Source organism: Herpailurus yagouaroundi, unplaced genomic scaffold (assembly GCF_014898765.1).
Source record: "Herpailurus yagouaroundi ecotype Mexico unplaced genomic scaffold, PumYag 198, whole genome shotgun sequence".
Lineage (NCBI taxonomy): Eukaryota > Metazoa > Chordata > Mammalia > Carnivora > Felidae > Herpailurus > Herpailurus yagouaroundi.
This window is the reverse complement of record NW_024412429.1, coordinates 34,291,238-34,314,928: the sequence shown is the minus strand read 5'-3', so window position 1 is coordinate 34,314,928 and position 23,691 is coordinate 34,291,238. Positions and strand designations below refer to the sequence as shown.

The 23,691-nt window shown below is 39.6% G+C and overlaps 1 protein-coding gene across 30 annotated transcripts in view; it reads right to left on the bottom strand.

The window, feature by feature from the left end:
* EPB41L2 (erythrocyte membrane protein band 4.1 like 2) overlaps positions 1–23,691 on the bottom strand; it is a 229,663-nt gene that overhangs the window by 121,878 nt on the left and 84,094 nt on the right. For 27 of the 30 annotated variants that reach the window (XR_005782730.1, XR_005782729.1, XR_005782728.1 and 24 more), the window contains 2 exons: positions 3,157–3,641; positions 1,822–2,028 (listed from right to left, as the gene is read on the bottom strand). Coding sequence is in view for 27 of the 30 variants with exons in the window: in XM_040449193.1 (XP_040305127.1) it covers positions 1,822–2,028; positions 3,157–3,627 (678 nt within the window). In the remaining 3 variants the exon portion in view is untranslated. The other 3 variants (XM_040449196.1, XM_040449195.1, XM_040449199.1) reach the window with 3 other exon arrangements.

The window sequence follows — 23,691 nt, the reverse complement described above, 5'->3', positions numbered from 1 at the left end:
TTGGTAAACCCTGAGGTTTGGTCATATAAAGAGCTTCAGAGATAGCAAGGACCTTCTGAATTACCTAAGCAACATTATATTCCATAGATGAAGCCAGCTTCCGGACCTCAGTCTGGCCCAGAGAGCTTCGATAAATGGTTCAAAGTCACATAACAAGTTATCAAGTTGGTTCTCAAATTTTAGACTCCCTAACTTCTAGCACACGTAGGAGAAACAAGGAGCATGGGGTCAAACGTAAATGAGTCAAGTTCACAGCGTCATTGTATTATTTTCTTTACTGTACCCACCCTACCTGAGACACACAGTTTATCAGTCTCCCTCTAACCCTCCGAGCTCTCTCTCAAAGCTGTAAGGGTTTTTAATTCTCTTTTGCCACTCCTGTTCTTGAAATAAATGAAATATCTAAACAATTATAACTAAAATGAGTAAAACAGATGAAGTAAAATAAAGGACCATGAATTATTCATCTTTGCACCCTCCGTACCTTGTATTCTAATACAGGTTTAAATATATAATAAAATACTGTTCAACTAGATAGGTCTACTTCACCAAGCTGAATCCTTTCATTATAGTTAAAGTGTAACTTCTATTTTTAGTAAGAATGTGAAGAATTAGGAAGAAATAATTTTAATGTTTAATAAGCGAGAAGACCAAAGCAAAGACTATTCTATAGAGACCATATTTTAAGTGAACAAAATGGGTCCCACTTACTGCTTTGTCCACGTGTAACAAATCAAACAGGGTAGTTTGGTGGTCAGGTTCACAATGTCCAGAGTCAAAGTGCCAGGTCTGGAATTCTGGCTCACCCACTAATTGGCATGAAACTTTGAGCAAGTTCCTTAAACTCTCCAAGCCTTCCATTCCCCACTGTAACAACGGGAACACCCATAATAATACCTACCTCATATAGATTCTTACAAGTGTTATGTGAAATAGTCCATTCGAAGCTTTTGGCACAGTTGTTCAGTGCATATCAGCTATGTGCACATGTTCTTGTAAATAAAGTAACTCAGCTATGAAAAGTAACAAGCTCGAACGGAATTATAAGGTACTAGATGCCTTAAAAAAATTATATTGGTGGGGCACCTGGGTGGATCAGTAGGTTAAGCATTCTACTTCAGCTCAGGTCATGATCTCACAGTTCGTGAGTTCGAGGCCCTTGTCAGGCTCTGTGCTGACAGCTCTGGGCCTGGAGCCTGCTTCGAGTTCTGTTTCCCTCTCTCTCTCTGCCTCTGCCCCATTCATACCCTTTCTCTCTCTCTCTCTCTCTCTCTCTCTCTCAAAAATAAACATTAAAAAAATATTTTTGTTTTAATTATATTGGTTTTGGTCACATCCATGCTAATAAATTATATGCTTTACAAATCATGAGTGTTGTTTAATTAAATGAAACTGAATAAATGAGCTCAATCTTAAATCGTTAGACTCAGGATAAAAAAAACTTAGGGGTAAAGTTCTGAAATTAACATGACTCTGAAATACCAACCTAGCTGGTTTCTCAAGTGAAACCCTTACAGAAAAAGGTAACATTCAAACTATTTAATACCCATTCTGAACAAACACCAGCCAATGCACACAACCAGTGCAAACTAGCAGAACATTGGCCCTGATTCCGCACCCCCCACCCCCTCAGGGTCAGGAAATATTGTTTGTCATGGAAATGACCCTCTCCTGTTCTTGTTTTTTAAAGCACAACTGACAAACTAGCTTACAGAGACACAAAAATATATACACTGTGCCAGCCCACAAGTGAGGGCAACCTGTGCCTTCTGTGTTCACCCTACACATCAAGACAGCCATCCAACCAGCACCCCATCTCACCTCCAGGTCACAGCTGTACTCGGTGCCATCTAGGAGGGTCACTTTACACTGGACAGTTTTGGTCTTCTTGGTGGCTTTCTGAGAAGCCTTCTCTGACTTTAGCTCATTGGTCTGCACTTCCTTGGTCTCCCTTTTTGCTTCTTCTGATTTGTCTTCCTGTATTTCTTTAGCCTTCTCTTCTCTCTCCTTACTTACTTCATCAGCAGGCTGTTGACAAAAAAATGTACGTTCATACTAAAGTTAACCAATTTGCAGAAGACAAAGTATTAGAAGGAAAATCTTCAGTAGGAATTGTGATTGTTATAAACACTGTCAACCTACAATGTTAAAAGACTTCAAAATTTTGCTAGAAAAGATATTCCCCATATCTCCCTCCCCCTTCCTCCATTTTCTCATTTTGCCAGTTTGGTAACATCAGCATTAAATGAGTACTACATCCTGGCAACTAAAACTTAAAATATCATTTCAAATAATAAAATTTCCAATTATAATAGAGTAGTATGGCAAAGCCTAGGTTCATTAGGTAACCAAAATGTTCACACATACAAATCTATTTCTTCCTACTTCCTGAACACTCCCATACATCAAATCAAAGAGGTAAAAAATCCACACTATTTAAAAAGGACAGGCGGAGGCGCCTGGGTGGCTCAGTCGGTTAAATGTCCTACTTCAGCTCAGGTGATGATCTCACAGTTCATGAGTTCGAGCCCCGCGTCGGGCTCTGTGCTGACAGCTCAGAGCCTGGAGCCTGCTTCGGATTCTATGTCTCCCTCTCTCTCTGTTCCTCCCCTGCTTGCACTCTGTCTCTCAAATATAAAGATCAAAAAAAAAAATTTTTTTTAAAGGAGAGGTCGTTGGATTCTAAGTATCTGTTTAACCTAAACAGTAAGAAACATGGATTGTTTTTTTTTTTTTATAGTTTGCATATAGAGTCAATTTTTTTGCCTTATTATTTGGGCAAGTTTTTAAAAAGAAGTAACAAGAAGGCTGTAGCAGACCACTCCAAGACCCATATTCCAGATACAATAAGCCAAAGTAGTATCTGCATAGAAAAAATCTCAAAATGACTCAAAAGAAATCCTTTTTGTCATGTGGCTAGAACATCAAGCTGTAGGCGCACCTGGGTGGCTCAGTCAGTTAAATGTCCAACTTTAGCTCGGGTCATGATCTTCCAGTTTGTGAGTTTGCCCCACATTGGGCTCTGCACTGACAGTGTGGAGACTGCTTGGGATTCTCTCCCCCCACCCCCCCCGAAAATACACGTATTTGAAAAAAAAAAAAAAAAAAAAAAAAAAGAACATGAACCTTTAATTCCCAAACACTTCTCAAACATACCTGTGCCGCAGGACCGCTCACTGGTTTCTCTTCCTTGACATCAACTTTAATCTCCTGTTGTTTCCTCTGAGCGGTTTCTTCGGCATCACCCTTGGCCTGCCTCTCTCCTTCAGGAAGAGATTCTTCTTTATCTAAAATCTCCTCAGCAACAGCTTGGGTAGGCTCTTTTTTATCTCCTCCATCTTTGGCCACTACTAAGGTATAGGACTTTTGTTTCTTAAGCCATGGGGGTATGAATCGAGAAATTCCCCTGCTCTCCGATGGATCCTTCTCTCTCTTCTGGCGGTGTGGACTACTTTGGCTTTCAGCTGTAGGAGATGACTGGGAACCTTTTTCCTCCTCTGGATCGGAGGACTGATTCTGCTGATTTTCTGCTACTTCTTTCGTCTTCTCCTTGGTTGTATCTGTGTCTGCTCCTAATTGTTCAGGTTCTTTCTTCACTTCAGAAGTGGAGCCTACTTCAGTGGTCATGGTTACAGCTTATGCTGTAAACAAAACAAAACCACAAAATGCTATTTTACAAACTCTCTCAGTTTTAGTTTGGAGGGAAGGAACAGGGTACAGAAGAGTGGGAAGGGAAATGGCAAAGAGATGATAGAAAATGTGTAGGGAAAGACGGTTCATAAGCACAAAAGAAAAACGGAGATTGCTACTCTTAGAATTATCTATCAGAATCAAAGAACCAAAGGTAGCATCACAATGGAATTAACTGATTCTGTACTGATAGAACTTAAAATCATGAAGAGCTTAGGTGATTACTTTTATTAAGTTTTCCATAAAAAACTTACCCCAAAAAACCCCGCCATTTTTTAAGGAAAATTTCTTTTCTCTATACTTTGTATGCCTTATTCTATCACACAATAATGTTACTGATACTGTTAGTAAGTATGGAGACAAATTTCACTGCAATTTCACACAGTGAAACCAAAATGATGGGTATTATAAAGATGAATTTTAAATGTGGAGTGCTTAATAGTGAGAAAATTAGATCTGGAAAAAAAAACTGTATCTTTTTTGTCCCCAAATTAAACCCCATAATTCACCAGCATTATTTCAGTGCAGAAGTTAGTTTTCTGAGAAAAGTACTCAAACTATGATCAAAAAGTCTAACCCTCTGTCCCACCCAAACGCAAACATAGTCTTCCTTATAGATGCAATTACAAGTATCTAGGGGCCCTTAATCTGAACCAAATGAAGACATTATAGAGGTGGGGAGGGGAAATGCATCGAACAATTGACCCTATCACAACTAACGAAAACAAAATTGAAATGAAGTGTGAAAGTAACTACTTGTCTCAATTTCACACGAGCAAAGAGGGATTTTTTAAAATAAAGCTCCCCTGCTGATATATTAAAAACAAACAAACAAACAAAAAAACAGGCAGAGCAGAGATAGCACACTCTCTCCTCTGTTGCCAATGTTCAAAGGCCTGGGAACCCTGGCCAGTAGGAAATTTTCCAGCTATCTTCAAAAGTAGTACAAACCTTGACTAGTTCAAAAAAATAAAACACACTTGCTCTTTTTTAAGCTTTAGTGAGATATACTTCACATACCACAAAATTTACCCATTTAAATTGCTTAGTTAATGGTTTTGAATACATTCACAAGATTGTGCAACCATCACCACTATCTAATTCTAGAATATTTTCATCATCCTGAAAAGGAACTTTCTACCCATTAACGTTTTGTCTCTGTTGTCCCCTCCCCCCGCCCCCAGCCCCTGGCAATTACTTTCAATCCATATGGATTTGCCTATTCTAGACATTTCAAATAGACGGAATTACATATGTGGCATTTTCACTGGACATAATGCTTTCAAGGTTCACCCATACTATAGCATGCATCAGTATTACACTTGTTTATTAAAATATTCTTCACCCTCTTTTGCCAATCATATATCTGATAAGAGTCTAGTATCCAAAATATATCAAGAACCCTTACAATTCAACAGAATGAATGATAAATGAATGAATGAATGAATGAATAAAAGAATGAATGAATGAATGAATGAATGAATGAAAAGAATTTTAAGTAGACATTTCTCCAAAGAAAACATACAAATGGCCAGTAAGCACTTGAAATGCTGCTCAACATCATCAGTCATTAGGGAAATGAAACCCAAACCACCATCACATACCACTTCATATGCACTAAAAGATGGCTCTTATCAAAAAGACAGAGAGTAACAAGTACTAGTGAGAATGTGGAAAAATTTAAATTCTCAACCCTGGTGGCAAAGAAAGTAAAATGGTGCATTCACTTTGGAAAACCGTTTGTCAGTTTCTCAAAAGTTAAAGTTACCACAGGACCTAGCGATTCCATTCCTACGTGTATATATATACCCAAGAGAAATGAAAACAGATGTCCACAGGAAAACTTGTAAACGAATCTTCAGAACAGCCTTATCCGTAATAGTCAGAAAACAGAAACTCAAATTTCTAGCAACTGATGAATGGATAAACAAGATGGGTGTGTCTGTGCAATATTAACTCCTAAAAAGGAATGAAGTGCTAATGTATGCTGCCACACACAAACCTTGAAAACATTGTTCTAAGTGAAAAAAATACAAAAGGCTACATGGTATGTAATATGCTTCTACGAAATTTCCAGAATACGCAAACCCACAAAGAAGAAGTAGATTAGTGGTTGTAAAGGGCTGGAAAATAGAATAGAGAGCAACTGCTAATGAGTACAGGGTTTCCTTTGGGGGTAATGAAAATGTTCTGGAATTAGACAGTGGTGATGGTTGTACAGCCTTGTGAATACACACAAAACCATTGCATTGTAAGCTTTAAAAGGGTGATATCTCAGGGCGCCAAGGTAGCTCAGTTGGTTGAGCATCTGGCTCTTGATTTTGGCTCAGGTCATGATCCCAGGGTTGTGGGATCCAGCCCCACGCCGGGCTCCATGCTGTGTGTGAAGCCTGCTTAAGATATTTTCTCTCTCTCTCTCTCTCTCTCTGCCCCTCTCCAACTCGTTTGTGCCCTAAAATAAATAAAATGAAAAAATAATATAGTTTTTTAAAGGGTGATATCTCAATAATAAAAAAGTTTTTAAAAATGGTATTCCCTTCTAATAGGCAAGCATGAAAGCATTCAGTCAGCCTGACTATATTTAATGGGCCCCTACAATGTGCCAAGTACTGGGCACATGAATAAAGACTGCCTTCAAAAAGCTGAAGGAGGGGAGAAGGTGGTGTACAGATGAAGTGAAAAGCATACTGCTTAAAAAGCACAAGACAGATACTTAACCCAGATTAGGAGAAGAGGGTCACTAGGTAAGCCCTTCTTACCAAAGTTGACATTTGAGTTTCTTTAAAATAATGAGCCCTCATTCAGGCAAGGGAGTCAGGATAGGCAGCATGTGCCAGGAACAGGGAACTGTGGAACCAGGAGAATATTCCTCCTACAGGAAACCACAAGTACTGAACGGTAATACACTGTACAAGTTAAGTGGAAGCTTGTTATAGAGATAGGAGATGAGGAGGAAAGCGAATTAGCAGGGACAAAGTAGGAGCAGTAAGCAGGAGCCAGGACATAAAAGGTTTTGTGTATCCTGGTAAGAAAGGTCTTGAGGTTAATTTAAAGGCAGTCAGAAGTCATATAAGCGCTTTCCACAGAGGAGTAATGTAATCATACCCACATTTCAAATAGCCCAACCTGGCTTGTAAAGTACAGGATGAAAGATTGAAATAGACATCCAGAAGGCTGTTCAATAACCCACACACAAGACGATGATGGTCTGCACTAAGGTAGGAGCAGTGAGGCAAAGGACAAGAAATGAATCTAATGGTAAAGAGAGATAGACGACATGATGTGTCCACAATGAATAGAACAAGTCAAAGAGAGGAAAGGTTTGAGGAAAAGTCTCAGGTCATGGAAACTGGGGTGATGGTAGAACCACCCACTGAAACAGGGAGCACAAAGGAAAAGAGGGTCTGACGGAGACAAACTCTGTTTTGAATGCATCACAACTGACAAGTCTGTCTAGCTGAACACCTGCCATACAGGTCTTGAACGGAGACTGGATATGCACAAGAGATATGGATTTGGGAGTTGTCATCGTATGGGTGATAGTTAAAAGCACAAATGATACATACAGCCATCACCTAGAGAAAAAGTGTAGTTTTGTATTTAGAGGGTCCTGAAAAGAACTTTATCACTGCTCAACATTGCAGAGTCAGGCAGAAGGCAGGAGGTGAGAGAACTATATAATAAGACTAGGAGATGAGTGGAAATAAATGGAGGGCAATGCTACAAAGGAAGAATAGTTAAGTAACCATAACATTTTAATTTATAATTCTATCCATGTTTGAAAATTTGCACATATTAGTTCACTACGTCTATGCTGTATAAAAGCATAAAGTGTAGGTGTGTTAGTAAAATGTTTAACTACCATCTGCATTGGTCTCAGATCACCAAACTTAAACATCGTATTCTGTCAAACAAATATCTGTGATGAAGTAAACATCACAGATAAAACAGGCTGTAGCCAACATGGATGTATTGTAGAAAAATTATACCAATGTTCCTGAAAATCAAAAACTGATGCTATTGAGCAAAACTAAACTATATGTTTTATGGAATTTTTGTACAGAAATCTTAGCTCAACGTAAACCAAAATGTACAAAATATTAAGGCATTGCCTTTATTTAGGAAGACATGAGCCAAGATCTGTTAAGTCATTCTAAAGCTAATATGATTACTGAACTTTCTCCTCCAAAGATTTGAGTTGAACGTTCAGGTAAACAGAATGCAGTTATTATTCACAAACCTAAGCGGGCTTCCCACCCCCCCTCAATTTATTTAAACTAAACAAACAAATTTCACCCATTTCTCTCATTCCCGCATCTGGCAACCACTGGTTGTTCTCTTTATCTATGAGCTTGGTTTTGTTGTTGTTGTTATTTAAATTGCACATACAAGAGAGATCTTAAGGTGTCTTTCTTTCTGTGACATTTAGTTTAGCATAATCCATCCATGCTATTGCAAACAGCAAGATTCCATTCTTGTTTACTGATGAATAATACTCGTGTGTGTGTGTGTGTGTGTGTGTGTGTGTGTGTGTGTGACAATTCTTTATCCATTCATCCATAAATGGAAATTTAGGCTGTTGTTTCTATATGCTGACTACGATAAATAATGCTACAGTGAACATGGTGTGTATACATCTTTTTGAGTTAGTGAGTTTTCATTTCCTTTGATAAATACCAAGAAACTGCTGGATCATATGGTAGTTAATTTTTTAATTTTCTGAGGAAACTCAATACAGTTTTTCTCTAGTGGCTGTACCACTATTAGGTATTTAAAATTCAGAATCATGTCTCCCAGTAAGACTCTTACATGAGTTTTTGAACTGGCCCCAAATAGCACAGAAAGTCTTTTTTCCTTCTTTAAACTACCATTTTCCATGTACCACTTAAATGGAGAATATTATTTATATTAATCATGCAATGACCCAAGTTGATTTTTAGTATATACTCTCTAATTACGTTTTGAGAGTTGAACCAATGCCCTGGTAAAAATTAAAATAAAAACGTCCCACCCTTGTCCAAGCTAATCAAGATAATTGGTAGCTCTCTAATTACTTTTGCTATGACAAATAATCTGGAGACCAATTAAGTAAAGTTGATTTTTGGTCAAAATATTTTAGAAGCAATGAGATATAAAACTCAAGTTTCCACTATTATGTTAGAAACATTAACATTTTTATTTTAATCTAAGACCTGCCACTTACTGTGTCAGACATCATGCACCTAAATATCTGCTCTTTAAAGCATCCTACAGGGAAGATATGATCCCTGTTTGTAAGTCATAAAGAGTAAAAGTTATGTGACTTATCCAAGGCCACTGAACGGAAGACCACACAACCGTGCATACCTGTTTTCACCTGTATTTCATAATGTAATCACAACTCCCCCTTTGAATGCTTTGAATGATTGAATTAACCAGGTCCTTTGGTGCAGTCCTCAGTCCTCAAAGAAAATTCATATCAGTTTGTGGAAAGGACTACAGAATATGAATCTATTCTGCGATTTACTATAACTCGCTCTGGCCCCCCCCAGTAAGAAATTTACAGATGAGTTCTCATCACATGGAAAGAAGACCATACTTGAAGGTCATTTTTGGCCATGTAATCACAATTGAGCTGATGAATGGAAATTAAAGACAAGGTGCTAACACAGAGACAGAGCACAGATAAACCACACCATTAAGCCTTACACAGTGGTCTTCCTCAACCACTACTGGATTCATGCTTTTAAGTTTTAAGAATCTCAGAGCTGTTCAGTGTTGCCCCTCCAAATGCAAGTTACAAGATCTTAAAACACAAACAAAAAAACAGTGAACTGGCTAATTCTATAAAATTGTATTTGTAAATACTCAAAAATAAGGGTGGATATAATTATGTGTAAATAAGTACCTTCTTAAAATAGTTTCAGAGATAAACAAAAGCTCAAACCTAAACACTACCTTCTTTGTTGATAAAATGGCTTCTTGAACAAATTACCACCATCAAGAAAACATGATTATAGCACATCCATTCACCATAATTATCATGCCTGTGACTCTCAAGAGTTTCAAATGTGGATAAGCCTTTAAACTCCATCACCCACTAAAATGCAAACTTCTGCAGTAGAATGCAAGCCTTCGCACTAACATGAAAGCCCCATAAGGGCTAGGCTCTTTCTACGTTACCCGCATCTAGACTGGCACAGAGAGGCACCTGATACATATTTACCGAATGAGTGCTGTGAAATCGTCCAGTCTAATACCCTCATTCCCTCTTATCAACAAGGAAACTGAGGCTCAGAAAGATCAGAGATTTGCCTGAGATCACAAAGCTAGACGGGAGAAGCCAAACCCAGAACTACGGTTTCCCAAACTCTAGCAATGCTCATTCCACTACCTTTCATAAGTATAATTACAAATACCGAAAATCCATTATTTTTATTTAGCTATATAAGTTATATTAAATTAAATTAAAAAAAATAAAATTATTAAATTAAATCTATTCAGTTATACAACATACTAAGTAAAGACCTTTCTGCTTATAAGCAACCAAAAAGAATATTGCTGGGAACGGCCAGCCCATTAGACAAGCATGTGGTTTTGACACAATTACCATGTTGGCATACTCCATCTGGGTTGACAAAAGTGTTCACTATTGTAACAGCTCCATGAGAAAAAGCATGCATCACTTAACACGCAACCAAGCAGAAAACCATCAACAGAGGATCAGCACTGGTTAGGTACAAAGCTGTGTTATGCAAAACCACCTTTTTTTTGTTTTGTATTTTTTTTTTTTAACTTTTAAAAAGGGCGGTCAGGGGCGCCTGGGTGGCGCAGTCGGTTAAGCGTCCGGCTTCAGCCAGGTCACGATCTCACGGTCCGTGAGTTCGAGCCCCGCGTCAGGCTCTGGGCTGATGGCTCAGAGCCTGGAGCCTGTTTCCGATTCTATGTCTCCCTCTCTCTGCCCCTCCCCTGTTCATGCTCTGTCTCTCTCTGTCCCAAAAATAAATAAATGTTGAAAAAAAAAATTAAAAAAAAAAAAAAAAAAGGGCGGTCAATTCCCAGGAGCTGTCTCTATCACCAGGCTAAACAACCTACCATACGATGCAGAACATCATGCTACAGAAGACACTGGTCCCTAAGCGGAGTACTACAACCAGCAAAGCAAAGCAGATACACAACTCTAGACACTCCTATGAAGAACTTCAAGTAAGGGGTTCAAGCTAACTATCGGGTGTAGAGGTTTCCTTAAAACCTCACGAAAACCAGTGCTACTTTAAGAGCCCTCACTGTTAACAAAATCCCTGTACAGAGAATGGGGTAGGTGCTGCCAGCTGAGCGGCCCTCCCCCTCTGCAGAGATGAGAGCAATCGGCAGTCTTTGATTTCTACCAACAAAGTTCAATCCATTACTTAGGACACTCCAGATTTAACAAAATGGAAAAGGATGCATTTCTAAACTTCAAAATGGTGGCAAGGGAATCAAGAGGCGCTTTCCTGTGAACTTTGAGAAAGAAAACAAATTGTGCAACAAATAACTATTAAACTTCTATAATATTGGCCATGTGTGCACCGTTTCAATTTTGTCACTTTCTAGGTCTGACAAAACTGGTTTTCATCCGTGGTGGTGACTGGGCAGAGGATATGCAGAACAATTTTCTGGCTTATGTTCATGTCCCTACACAGCCCTATAGCCCAAGAAGAAGTCTTTTAATACCCAACTACCTTCCCTACAAGCAAAAAATGTGAGAAAAAGACAAAACAGCAACCTCAATATAGAAATGACTCAGCGGCCACCTAACCCGTTAGGAAATAATGAAAGCAGTGCTTCTTAAATCTGTACAGCAAGTAAAAGGAGGCGAAGAGGGAAAAGGAGGAAGACGAAAGGGAGGAAAAATGAAAAGTATCTGGAGAGGGAAAGGAATGACAAAAACAGGACGACTTCGAGCAGACTGCATGTAATTCCTCTCTTGTAGGTTGATTTTTCTTGAACTTTTTTTATTTATTTTTGGGACAGAGAGAGACAGAGCATGAACGGGCGAGGGGCAGAGAGAGAGGGAGACACAGAATCGGAAACAGGCTCCAGGCTCTGAGCCATCAGCCCAGAGCCCGACGCGGGGCTCGAACTCACGGACCGCGAGATCGTGACCTGGCTGAAGTCGGACGCTTAACCGACTGCGCCACCCAGGCGCCCCTGATTTTTCTTAAGTGTCAGGTGTATAGACACCTATACCCCATATTCAAATAAGTGTCACCACATTCCAAAGGGATGATCTGTTAGTTTAAATTATCTATATGGGGAGGATAAATGAGTTATTTTTTTAAACAATCCAATGCTACCCACCCTAGTTACCTTAATAACACACTCTTTGGCTTCTTTTTTGTTCTTTTTGTTTTGTTTTTAAGGGATAAGGATCTATAAGAGAGACTGAACTATTTCTGCAAAGACATAAGCTAGCATCTGGCTTAAATTAAAGCCACATACACAAAAGATATGAACTGTGGCCCTCGGCTAGTTCAAGCCTAGGCAGGATCAGATTACATTCAGAGCATGTATTTCCTCCACCCTTTCTCCTTTTTAAACAGAACCCAAATTTTCTTCAGCTTTTGTCTCTCTTACACATGCATGCCAGCGGGGGCTGGCTGCAGGCCAGGCCAAAAGGCAATGATCTACTGGTCCAAGGCAATCACAGTAGTCCCCCTCCCCCTGTCGAGAAGACTTGCGGAAAGTCTATTGGTGGGAAGATTCCTTCCACTAAAAGGAGCCAAAAGGGAAAGGCCCCTCTTCTGTCTCGAAGCCCTGGATACCTGACTCTAGAAGTGCTGTTGCCATCTTGAGTATCCAAGAAGGGAGAAAGCCTGAGGACAAAGTGACATACTAGAGCTGGCATGCTGCACATGGCCAGGTCCTAGGGTTGTGCTTCCTGGTATGTGAAAGAACACACTCCCTACTATGAGAACAATGGGGTTTCAGCTACTCGCAGACACTATTAGCCTCTGCATATTCCGGAGCAAGCATCAGAAAATAAGCCCTAAGAAACTGGGAACACATACAGAACTGTATCGGGTGATTACTACTCCCCTCTGGGTTCTATGGCCCTCATAGCCTAAGAGCCATGGCTGTCGAATGTTCGTTTTTCCTGATGCTCAAATTTTTTAAACCCAGTATCTGGGTTAATATCTGAGTAAGATAAAGGATTAATCTTTATTTTAAAAACTCTAAGAATGAAACAAACAAACAAACAAATCTTAAGAGTTCATCAAAGTGTAAGATTCTCTTTCGTCATATTGGAGGGGGGGTACATGAAAATCAAGACAATTTTCAACAATGTTCAGTTCCAGTAGCACCTAAGGTAAGAGCTAACGATCTCATTTGTTATAAGCCAAGTCCCTGCTGCTCTCAAGAATTACGTCGAGATGATAAGCACTGGGTGAGGTATGGAACTGGTGAATCACTACATTGTACACCTGAAACTAAGACAACACTGTATGCTAACTACACTGGAATAAAAATTTTAAAAACACAATTACATCAATAAAGATCTGTGCCAGGCAGAATCTTCTCCACAAGCAACTAGGGTCATCCCAGAAATAGATTCCCTTTCCTAGAGTGAGGGCTCAATAAGCAGATACTATACATAGCCATTAAGGATCCCAATATTGGCCACCATTCTCATCATCAAAATGCACATAAACGTCATCATATTGGGCACTCCAAAAGCACACACTAATCAAGATGATAGAGACATCCAGAACCCTACTGGCTCGTCATGAAGCAATTACGAGTGGTGTGGTCAGGAATACTGATCAACTGCATTGAATTCCTGCTCTCAGACAAGGCCCCAGTTTTTTGCTTTTTGTTTGTTTTTTAATATGAATTTATTGTCAAATTGGTTTCCATACAACACCCAGTGCTCATCCCAAAAGGTGCCCTCCTCAAGGCCCCAGTTTTTTAACAGTCAGATGGAGCTACATCCTTTCTGTGTGAAGCTATTTAATCTTTGGATAAAATAACAGAGTGGTTTGGAGATCAAGTCTGGAAGCTAAAAAGACCAGGATTAGAATTCCAGCTCTGTCTCCTACTAGTGGTGTACCCAGGGATATTTATTATTTAGCCTTCAGTTTCCTCATAAGCAAAACAGGGATAGAATACATTCTCACTGGGATGCCCTAAGGATGTAATTAGATGCTATACATAAAGTGCCTGGCACACAGTAAATTCATAATAAATGGTGGGCCACTGTCATCAAATAGGGATTCTGGCCAAAAAAAAAACAAAAAACGGGGTGGGAGGGGAGGGCACTATGCCCCTTCGTTCACTAAAAATAGTAAGAACAGAAATAATAGTGACAATATCAGCTATTTATTGAGCATGGTTCTAGAGACTCTGAGTGTAGCAATTCCCTTAATCCTCACAACGCTTTGAAGTAGGAACTAAGATCATTCCCATGTTACAGATGAAGAAGGAAAGACAAGATAAAGGACTTGCATGAAGCCATACACCTGATACACGGAAGAGCCTCGATTCAGACCCAGGCTGTCCAGCTCCAGAGCCCTCCTACAATACCGCCACCAATCCCAAACAGCTTCACTGTTACACAACCAACACTAGCATAATGGCCGACAAGTCACTATCTGTTGAAAAAGACGGGGCACCTGGGCGGCTTAGTCCATTGAGCATCTGACTTCAGCCCAGGTCGTGATCTCACGGTTTGTGAGTTCGAGCCCCACAGTTCACCGCTGTCAGCGTAGAGCCTGCTTCAGATCCTCTGTCCCTCTCTCTCGGCCCCTCCCCTGCTCGTGCCCTCTCAAAACTAAATACAACATAAAAAAAGAAAAAGCAAGAAGCAAACTATTATTACCAACTTGGAGGCTTACAGTCCTAAGCAGTATGTTCTAACGTAGCCCCTTATAAATTTCACCTATTTTCAGAATGTGGGTTGCAGATTTTAGGCCCTTCTCTCAAAGCAAATGTTTCTTCAGCCCTTTCACAGCACAGGTAACCAGACACCAGCGGTACAGGTGAACAGAATCCTGTTCTCGGCCTAGTGAGGGACTGAGGTAGCAAGACTAGCGTCAATATGGGGTGCGTGGGTGACTCTGTTGGTTAGGCATCAGACTTCAGCTCAGGTCATGATCTCACAGCTTGTGGGTTCGAGCCCCACATAGGGCTCTGGGCTGACAGCTCGGAGCCTCGAGCCTGCTTCAGATTCTGTGCCTCCCTCTCTCTCTGCCCCTCCACCACTCGTGCTCTCTTTCTCTCAAAAATAAATAAACGTTAAAAAAAAATGTTAAGAAAAAAAAAGGTTAGTGTTAATATACATTCAAACCACGTGTCACTAATTCAGAGATTTTGCTCATTCAGATCAGAAATTACTACTAGTCTGAAGACCTGACAAGGTTTTCTGTGACGATACCATTGTCCTGTCTTTAGGAGGTCACACATGGTCCCACATGGGAACTCTTGGTTTAACACTCCTGAAATACAAAAAGGCACCGTGCTTTTTAAAGAAAACTTAATTCTCATTCTCAATTGGTTTGCTAGAGATATATTCGCTGTCTGGAAAAATTTAAGTCACTTGAATAAAAAATCCAAATAAAATCTTCCTGGTTATAAATTTCTTCAACATATAAAACGAATTTGTTTCGAATTTTTGAATTAGCCCGGCTCACCATCAACCAGCTAGGGGGAAAAGATGGCTTTCTCTCTATATATATGTATAAACACTGGTGCGTAAGCAGGTAGGCCCAAAAAATTATTCCCATTCTCTCCTGGAAGAGTACAAACAGGGAACTCGGAAACAGAGTTCTCTGAAATTTGAAAACACTTTTAAAGGGGAATAAAACAGAATGGGAAGATTCTTATTCAACTTCTAAGCTGGACATACATAAACATCCCTGATCTCTGTGAGCAGCTTCCTCCAAGTTTATAGGGAAAAGCAGGAACAAAGTTGACCTGACACGCACAAGGTCATGTTTCCTGTCTACACCTCTCCCCTGCCCACTTCTGCACCTATGCTCACATGAAGAGCAAAACTTTTGTACAGATGATGAATAATAACATGTTTCTAGTGCGGCGTGATGCATCTGGTAGCTTCTCAATAAACGTCTTTTGTGATGCTCCTAAGTATTTAGGAAATACTTATTTGTACCACCATCATAGGACATTCTCTAGAAAAGAAAAATACACTAATGTGCAGTTTCCTCCAATGACATCATAACCAGGCTCAAAACAGAGCAAAGCCAACAATCTCTCCTCATCATACCAGACACCAGGGAGCAGGCTTTTTCTGAGCTCATCCTACAACTACCATCAGAATAGGATCCTTACCCAGCCCCATCAGAAAACCCACCTGATCACGTGGAACTCTCCAAGTCTAATACTATTTGTGTGACTCAAACTCTAAATTCTTTAGCTTAAAAATAACAGTGGTTCAGGAGGCTTTTCCCAAATAAGCTAACGACAAATCCATCAAGGTTAACTGCACAGGATAAATGCACAGGCTGCAGACGCTGCATTTTAATAGGTCGTAAGACAAAGTCTTGTCAAAATCAATCAACTCGCCACGCTATGACAAGGCCACCAGGCTGGAGCCTACACTGATCTCACACTTTCAAATCCTCTTCTCCATAAGCTTTGGAACACTGCAGTCAACAGGCATAAATATCTGAACCTTGTCAAAAAACAGAATGTACATTTACAACTTTGATCGTTAGCTCTTCTGCCATTTTAAATATTTACAGCACTACCAGTTATGCCAACGCATAGTATATATTCTTAATTAACATAGGAGACTGAACTGCATGATTTTTCTAGCTTAGGTAAGCAAGCCTAACTAAACGTTGACACCAGTCCTCTGGCCAGTCAGCAGAAGGTGCTGTAGACTGTTAGCTGTGGACCCTCCACGCCTGGCGTGATAAAAGCAACTTTCCCCAGGCAGGAAAAGCTGTAACTACAATGGAATTAGAGACATGCCATTTGGAATGCCTAAAACCGTCCCCCCACCCCCCCGCCACACACACACACACACACACACACACACACACACACACACACACACAAGTATTTCTACTCTGAACATTAGTTTAGTTCAAAACTACTTTACTTATTAGTAAGAGCTTCAAACAACTACTTTTTAGGTGAGGCTGGCTAGAACAGGTTTTTGCTTCAACAAAATTTCTTTGTTTCTTTGGAGGTAGGATTCTCAAAATTCAACATGTGTAATCGTGAGTGGAGTACAGGATCCCACGGGAGAATATGCCAGGCATTCAATTTTCAGGGGTCCAACAAAAAATTCAAGCAAACTAAATGTCAGCGTTTAAAATTTCCCTTTCCAAGTCTGCAATCAAGCTAAGATGTTAAACCGTACACAGGTCACCAATGTATCCTAGAACGTGCACAGGAACGCTGCACAGACACGGGGCGCCTACGACTGGCTGGCTGTCGAGATCACCAGAATCATCTCTACAGTTATTTGTTCCCACGCCCAAGTTGCCAATAATTTTAAGAGACAATTCTTTGTTGGGCCCAAAAATAGAAAACTTAAACTTCACAAGTACACATGTGCCCTCCTCCCCCAAATGTACTGGCTAATTCTTTCAGCAGAAGAGCATTCCATATGGTGCCAACAATAAAGGAACTTGCAGAGATCATCTGGCGATCACTGTGGTGGTTTTGTTTTGTTAGAAAGTAACACTCAAACTAGGTTCTTTTTAAGGGTGGGAATTAGATCAAGAAAAAGCAGGAAGACCATTCTTTCCAAGTCTGGATGTCAGAATCTGGGCAACAATAGTGAGTTGTCACTATTCTTCAATGTGACAACAGATTACATATTCAGTAAAAAAAAAAAAAAAAAAAAAAAGAGGTTAATACCTATCCTTATTTAACCAACATTTATTTACTTCGGGTGTGACAACATCAAAACAACATACAATTCTTAACCACTGTTAATGGCCACTAATCTGTAGAGGCTAAAAAACGTGAATTCAACTCTGTGCCAGGCACAGTACAACTCCTTTTTAATCAAACAAATTAGCATGAAAATGAAGCATTCTATAAATTAAAATTGGTCATCCTTCAACATGTTTCAAAAGTAACTGTAGACTATTAACCTTACATGGTTCTCATTGTGCTTTAGGAATAATTAACTTTCATATAGTATATTGTACCACTGAATAAATCACCTGTGAAGAGCAGGACAAGTATGTAAAATAAACCAACTAGCTTCGTTATTCTCATAGGTCAAACCTGAAAAAGCACTTACGTTGACATAAGTCAACATCTGCCTAGAAAAATGCAAACAAGTGAGGCAAAACTAAACTCTGGCCACCAAAAAAATCTATTTTTCATAAAACTTGGATCAAATATAACTGAACATGTTCCCTTGCCAAAGAGCATACATACCCAGGTTCCATGTACTCTGTACATTAGTATTCTCCAAATTTTCAGTCCCCTGGATATGGACAGTCTCAAAAGCAAACTTTCTTCAAAAGCAAAAACAAACAAGCATAGACCACCAAACCCAACTGCTCCAACAGAAACTTCCTCAAAATCTCCCCCTTAAAATACATACACAGCTTCTTAAAAAGTTCATCGAGCCCGTTGTCTGCTGTTCACTGTCATTAGGAGACTGGAAAGCTGATGGAAATCCAGCTTCCAAAAGCTTAATGAGCAAGACTGGCCCCACCCAGGCTGGACCCTGCTGGAGAAGGGGCATGCTCAGTAGAAAAGCCCAGCTTGGTTCCAAGTTACTTCATTCCTCGGCTACAAAATCCACACGGGTCAAAGAAAAAGTCATCTTCCTGCTGCCTGTTCTACCCACTAAATGAAGAACACTTTCCATAAAGAATAGTGTTAATAATGACCAATTTTAGGATTACAGTTTTTGTAATTCTCTTGCTGAAAGATTTTTCCTGTTTTTGTATCCTTTTCGCTTTGCTTTGGGTTTGCACCCACGAACTTTTTTCCTTCCCCCCCCCAACTTTGTTTTTAGTTCTGTCATTTTAATCCACCCTACAAATAGACACCAAAAGCATATGTATACAGCATATAATCTAATAATCTCTCCTTATAAACTCTATCAGTTTCAGATATAAAAAAGCCATATACACACAAAGTCCAGTTTTCAATACATAAAAACATCTATTTTGATTCATCTGTAAAAGAATTTGCTTATTCACAAAAGAATTTGCTTATTCATTCATTCTATATTTAAAAATAGAGGTTTGTTTTAATTTAGATTTATAGTGCCATCACATAATTACAAAGCTGATAAATCCCTGTTTTGTTATTGTCAATACTCAGACATGATGGATACAAAAGGTAAGCCTATATCCATACGTCATACTGAATACAAATACACAAGGGAAACAAAGTACATTTAAAAACGTTAATGCATTTTCCTTTAGTGACAAGATTCAAGTCAGAGATCAAAGACTAATTTTCCTTAATTGTACATAACCAGCCCTCCGTCCTTTGCATTTCCAGAATTTAAATTCGTGTGTAGGGATGCCTTGGTGGCTCAACTGGTTAAGCGTCTGACTTCAGCTCAGGTCATGATCTCAGTTTGTGGGTTCGAGCCTCGCATCAGGCTCTCAGCCCAGAGAGAGCCTCCCTCTCTCTCTGTCCCTCCCCCACCTCTCTCTCAAAAATAAACAAACATCAAAAAAAAAATTTTTTTTAATAAAGAAATAAATTTGGGTGTGTATGTGTGTTCCCATGTAGATATATATACATGAGCAAATCAGGACCAAGAATGACTCTGGATCCAAGCATGATTCTGTACAACCTCACCCCGCTACTGCTATATCGCGCTCTATCAAGCAGTTCTTAGGTCAATGAGTATTACATGCTCACTTCACCTACAGAGTCTTGAAAAAAGTCTTTTTAAATTCTAAAGAAAACACTTCAGAGATTTAGGCAAATAAGATGTCACCTGTACCCACTAACAGAAAAAGGTAAAGTTTGCTTTATGGTAACAGTGAAAATGTGTTCCAGTGACAGCTCTGAAGACATTGATCTCTGTCAAAATGAACAAACACAAAACTTAAACAAACAAACAAAACAATCATTCCATATAATGGAAGTAAACTTCAGTATCTACCACAAGGTTTTCAGTGGTTCACAAAAGGGCAATGTGGTGAACTTTTTAACAGAGTCAATCTTATTCAATTAAAAGCATCATCTTTTATTACGTTCTTCCTTCATTTTTTAAATATTAAATGTATTTTTTAATATATACTGCAGCACAATGACAGATTTACTTCAATATGCTTGAAAAAAAGTATTGGCTCCAAACCTTTTCCTGAAATGTATTACTCCACAGAACCCGTAAGCATCAGAACTCCTAACACGTAGCACTGGATCCAGTGAAGTTGCCAATGGTAGAGGAGGTCTACAACCCATCCAGGCATCTCTGATCACCCCTGTGCCTCCTACCCTCTTAACTCTCCTACTGCTAAACACTGCACTGTGTCCCCCCCTCCCCAATGCATATGCTGAAGCACTAATTCCCAACAGTGATGATATTTGGAGAGGAGACCTTAGGGAGATAATTAGATTTCGATGAGGTCTTAAGGGTGGGGCCATCATGATGGAATTAGTGCCTTGATAAGAAGAGATACACCAGAGAGTCCCCTCATTCTCTCCTGCTCTCCTGCTCTCTTGCTTCACTACACGGCAGCCATCTACAAGCCAAGAAGGGAGCCCTCACCAGAAACAGACCATGCTGGCACCCCGATCTCGGACTTCCAGCCTCCAGAACTGTGAGAAAATAAACGTGCTGAAGCCACTCAACAGTAACATGCTATGGCAGCCCAAGCTGATGAAGGCACCTACATTCTTAATTATGAAGCCCAATGTCATTGCTCAAGCTCCTCTGCGGTCTCCAATATACAAGATCCTGCTCAGAAGACATCTGGATTTCATGCTCTAATCAAAGGTTAAGAGAATTAAGACAGAAAAGGGAGTTTTGTGGCACTATAATTTCGAAGCAGAACAAATGACTCATATGGTAGATAAAAAGAGAACCCAGAAAACATAAATGAGTTTCCAAACTCATACACTCAACAAGGGGTAGAGTCAGAATTTACACCAGTCTTCAGAGCCAATGCTGGTGGCACTGGCAGTCTAGTGACGAGCACAGCTGCTTTCCAAAGCCAACGTACTCTTCCGCCAATTCGAACACCTGTGTTTTCAAGATGAGTAAACTGAACCCAAAGTGAAATAACTTCTACAAGGTTATTCAGTGGGTTACTGGAAGAAGTACACAAACCAAAGCCAGGGTCATTTAAAGCATCCATTCCCAGTAAGATTTTAAACACATTAAAGTACACAAAGTACATCCACAAATGTCCTCCCATAAAAAAACTGTTAATATGCTCCCTCTCTCTCTGCCCCTACCCCACTCATGTCTCTGTCTCTTCCTGTCAAAAGTAAATTAAAAAAAAATTTTTTTTTTTTTAAAACTGTTAATACGAATTTAGATCTAAACTCTGTCTTGGGAAAATCATAAATAGTCATGTGCTGACACTGTCTCATTATTCCATTAAAAGGGGAAATTAGGGGCACCTGGCTGGCTCAGTAGGGGGAGCATGTGGCTCTTGATCATGAGGTCATGAGTTTGAGTCCCACTTTGGGTGTAGATACCACTTAAATAAAACTTTATAAAAGGGGGAGGGGGGTTAGAAGCTGATCCTCCAAATACTTTTTTAAGAATACTATTTTTTTAAGAATACTATTTTTTAAGAATACTATTTTTTAAGAATACTATATTTTTAAGAATACTATTTTTTTAAGAATACTATCTTTTGGGGGGGCGCCTGGGTGGCGCAGTCGGTTAAGCGTCCGACTTCAGCCAGGTCACGATCTCGCAGTCCGTGAGTTCGAGCCCCGCGTCAGGCTCTGGACTGATGGCTCAGAGCCTGGAGCCTGTTTCCGATTCTGTGTCTCCCTCTCTCTCTGCCCCTCCCCCGTTCATGCTCTGTCTCTCTCTGTCCCAAAAATAAATAAACGTTCAAAAAAAATTTTTTTTAAAAAAAAGAATACTATTTTTTTTAACAATACTTTTTTTTTTTTTTTTATTCAAGGGAGTTGGTTGGAGTTAGATTGGGGGACATTTTTCCTATGTTTATATTTGTGATTTTATATATAAATAAAATGTTATGCTAAACTCAGTATCATAATTTCTTGACTTTTAAAACTGTCCTACCTCCTGCTTTATGGAAACAAAAAACATAACAGAATGTAGAGGACCCAATAATCTAACAGGTCATTCATAGCTCACAAACTCTGTGCAGAAAATAAAGTTATCTGTGTTGTAGAAAGACAATGAGGAAGACCATTTCTTTCAATCTTTCCACCTTTATTCATCTAGCCTCTGCCCGAAAAGCAATTAATCTGTCACACCCGAAAAAAAAAAAAAAAAAAAAGGAAACAATTTTCTGGCATAAGCTTAAAATAACCTAAAAAGTACTAGCCAAAACTCACTATTTTTGAATCTACTGATTATTACAGAGAATCCACTCTTCCCACCTACCAATCAGCATGCAAAGGATATACTCCCTGAACAAAATGGAGAAAAGTTGTATCACTTTTTCAATCTGAATGGGTTCCCTAGTCTATAAATTTTTCTAACAGCCTACATTTTATCATCGCTATCTGATGTCAGCAAAAAAGAAAAAAAGAGGAAAAAACCACTGCATTCGTTCCATGGATTCTATGCACAAGTTCTCTTTCGACCACATACCACCACAGTTTATCTTCTCTCAGACTCTACATCCAGAATGCTCTGCACAACTGCAAATGAGTCATCCGCAAAGTTTCATCCCTACCACATTTTTAAAAATGTAACATTAGAAAGTACTATAGATTTATGAGACTCTGGGGAAAAAATCTGCCGTATGGTCCCAGGTTTGTTTGTTTTTTTGTTTTTTTTTTTTTTTGGTTTCTGTTTTTGTTTTTTTTAAAGAAAGGGTTTGTAGAGAAGACAGTAGGAAGAGGTACAGGAGAAAATGGAAACAAAGAGGTGGTAAATGGGAATCCATCATCAGGTTAATGTTTTGAAACCATCTAAAAAGTGTTAAAAGGATTTGTTAAGAGTTTTAACTCAATAGTCAAACGCATCACTATTAGAATTACACATTCAGGCAAATACAGTAATCCAGCATTCACCTTAAAGTATCATTTTCAGGGGTTGCTCAGTAGGTTAACTATCTGGTTCTGAATTTCAGCTCAGGTCTCGATCTCATGGTTCGTGGGATCAAGCCCTGCATTGGGCTCTGCACTGATAGCACAGACCTACCTGGGATTCTCTCTCTCTCTCTCTCTCTCTCTCTCTCGCTCTCTCCCCCCCCCCCCCCGGCCCCTCCTTTGCTCCCACATGTGCTTTCTCTCTCTCAAAATAAACAAACTTTTAAAAAAATGTATCATTCTCATCCTATTGTGCCTAAGAAACATTTGCTGAGTTCCACCTTTGCACCAGACATTAAACCCTTAGGACTCAAAGATCCTTCCCCATTCCAGCCCTCAGAGAATTCACCAGTCTAGCAGGAAAGACAGATACATAAACAATTACAACATGTGTGATAAAGGCTACAACAGAGGGACAGGAAGGGCACAGCAAAGTGCACAACTCCCTGGAGGAGGTCAAGGAAGGCCTCATAGACTGAAGATGTTTCGGTTCATTTGGAGCTCATTTTAAGTGAGTCAATGCTACTGTTAATAATATGGCGGTGACACCCACCTTGACTTAGGGGTTAAAGAAAATAAAAGCACCTGTCACAAAGCCCATAACATAAAAAGCAGAAACAAAGACTTTGCCAGTACCTGTGAAACGCCCTACATACACGGCTGAACGAAATGGGGTTTTTATAGAATAAAGAATTTGGAGCCATAAGGGATGTCTGGCCCTTGCCTCTCACATCTGGGGTACCCAAAGCCCAGAAGCTAGAGGATTTGCCTGGGTTGTGCAGGGAGTGGGCAGCAGAACCCAGGCAAGATGTCAGATTCTGTCTAATAATCCCATGG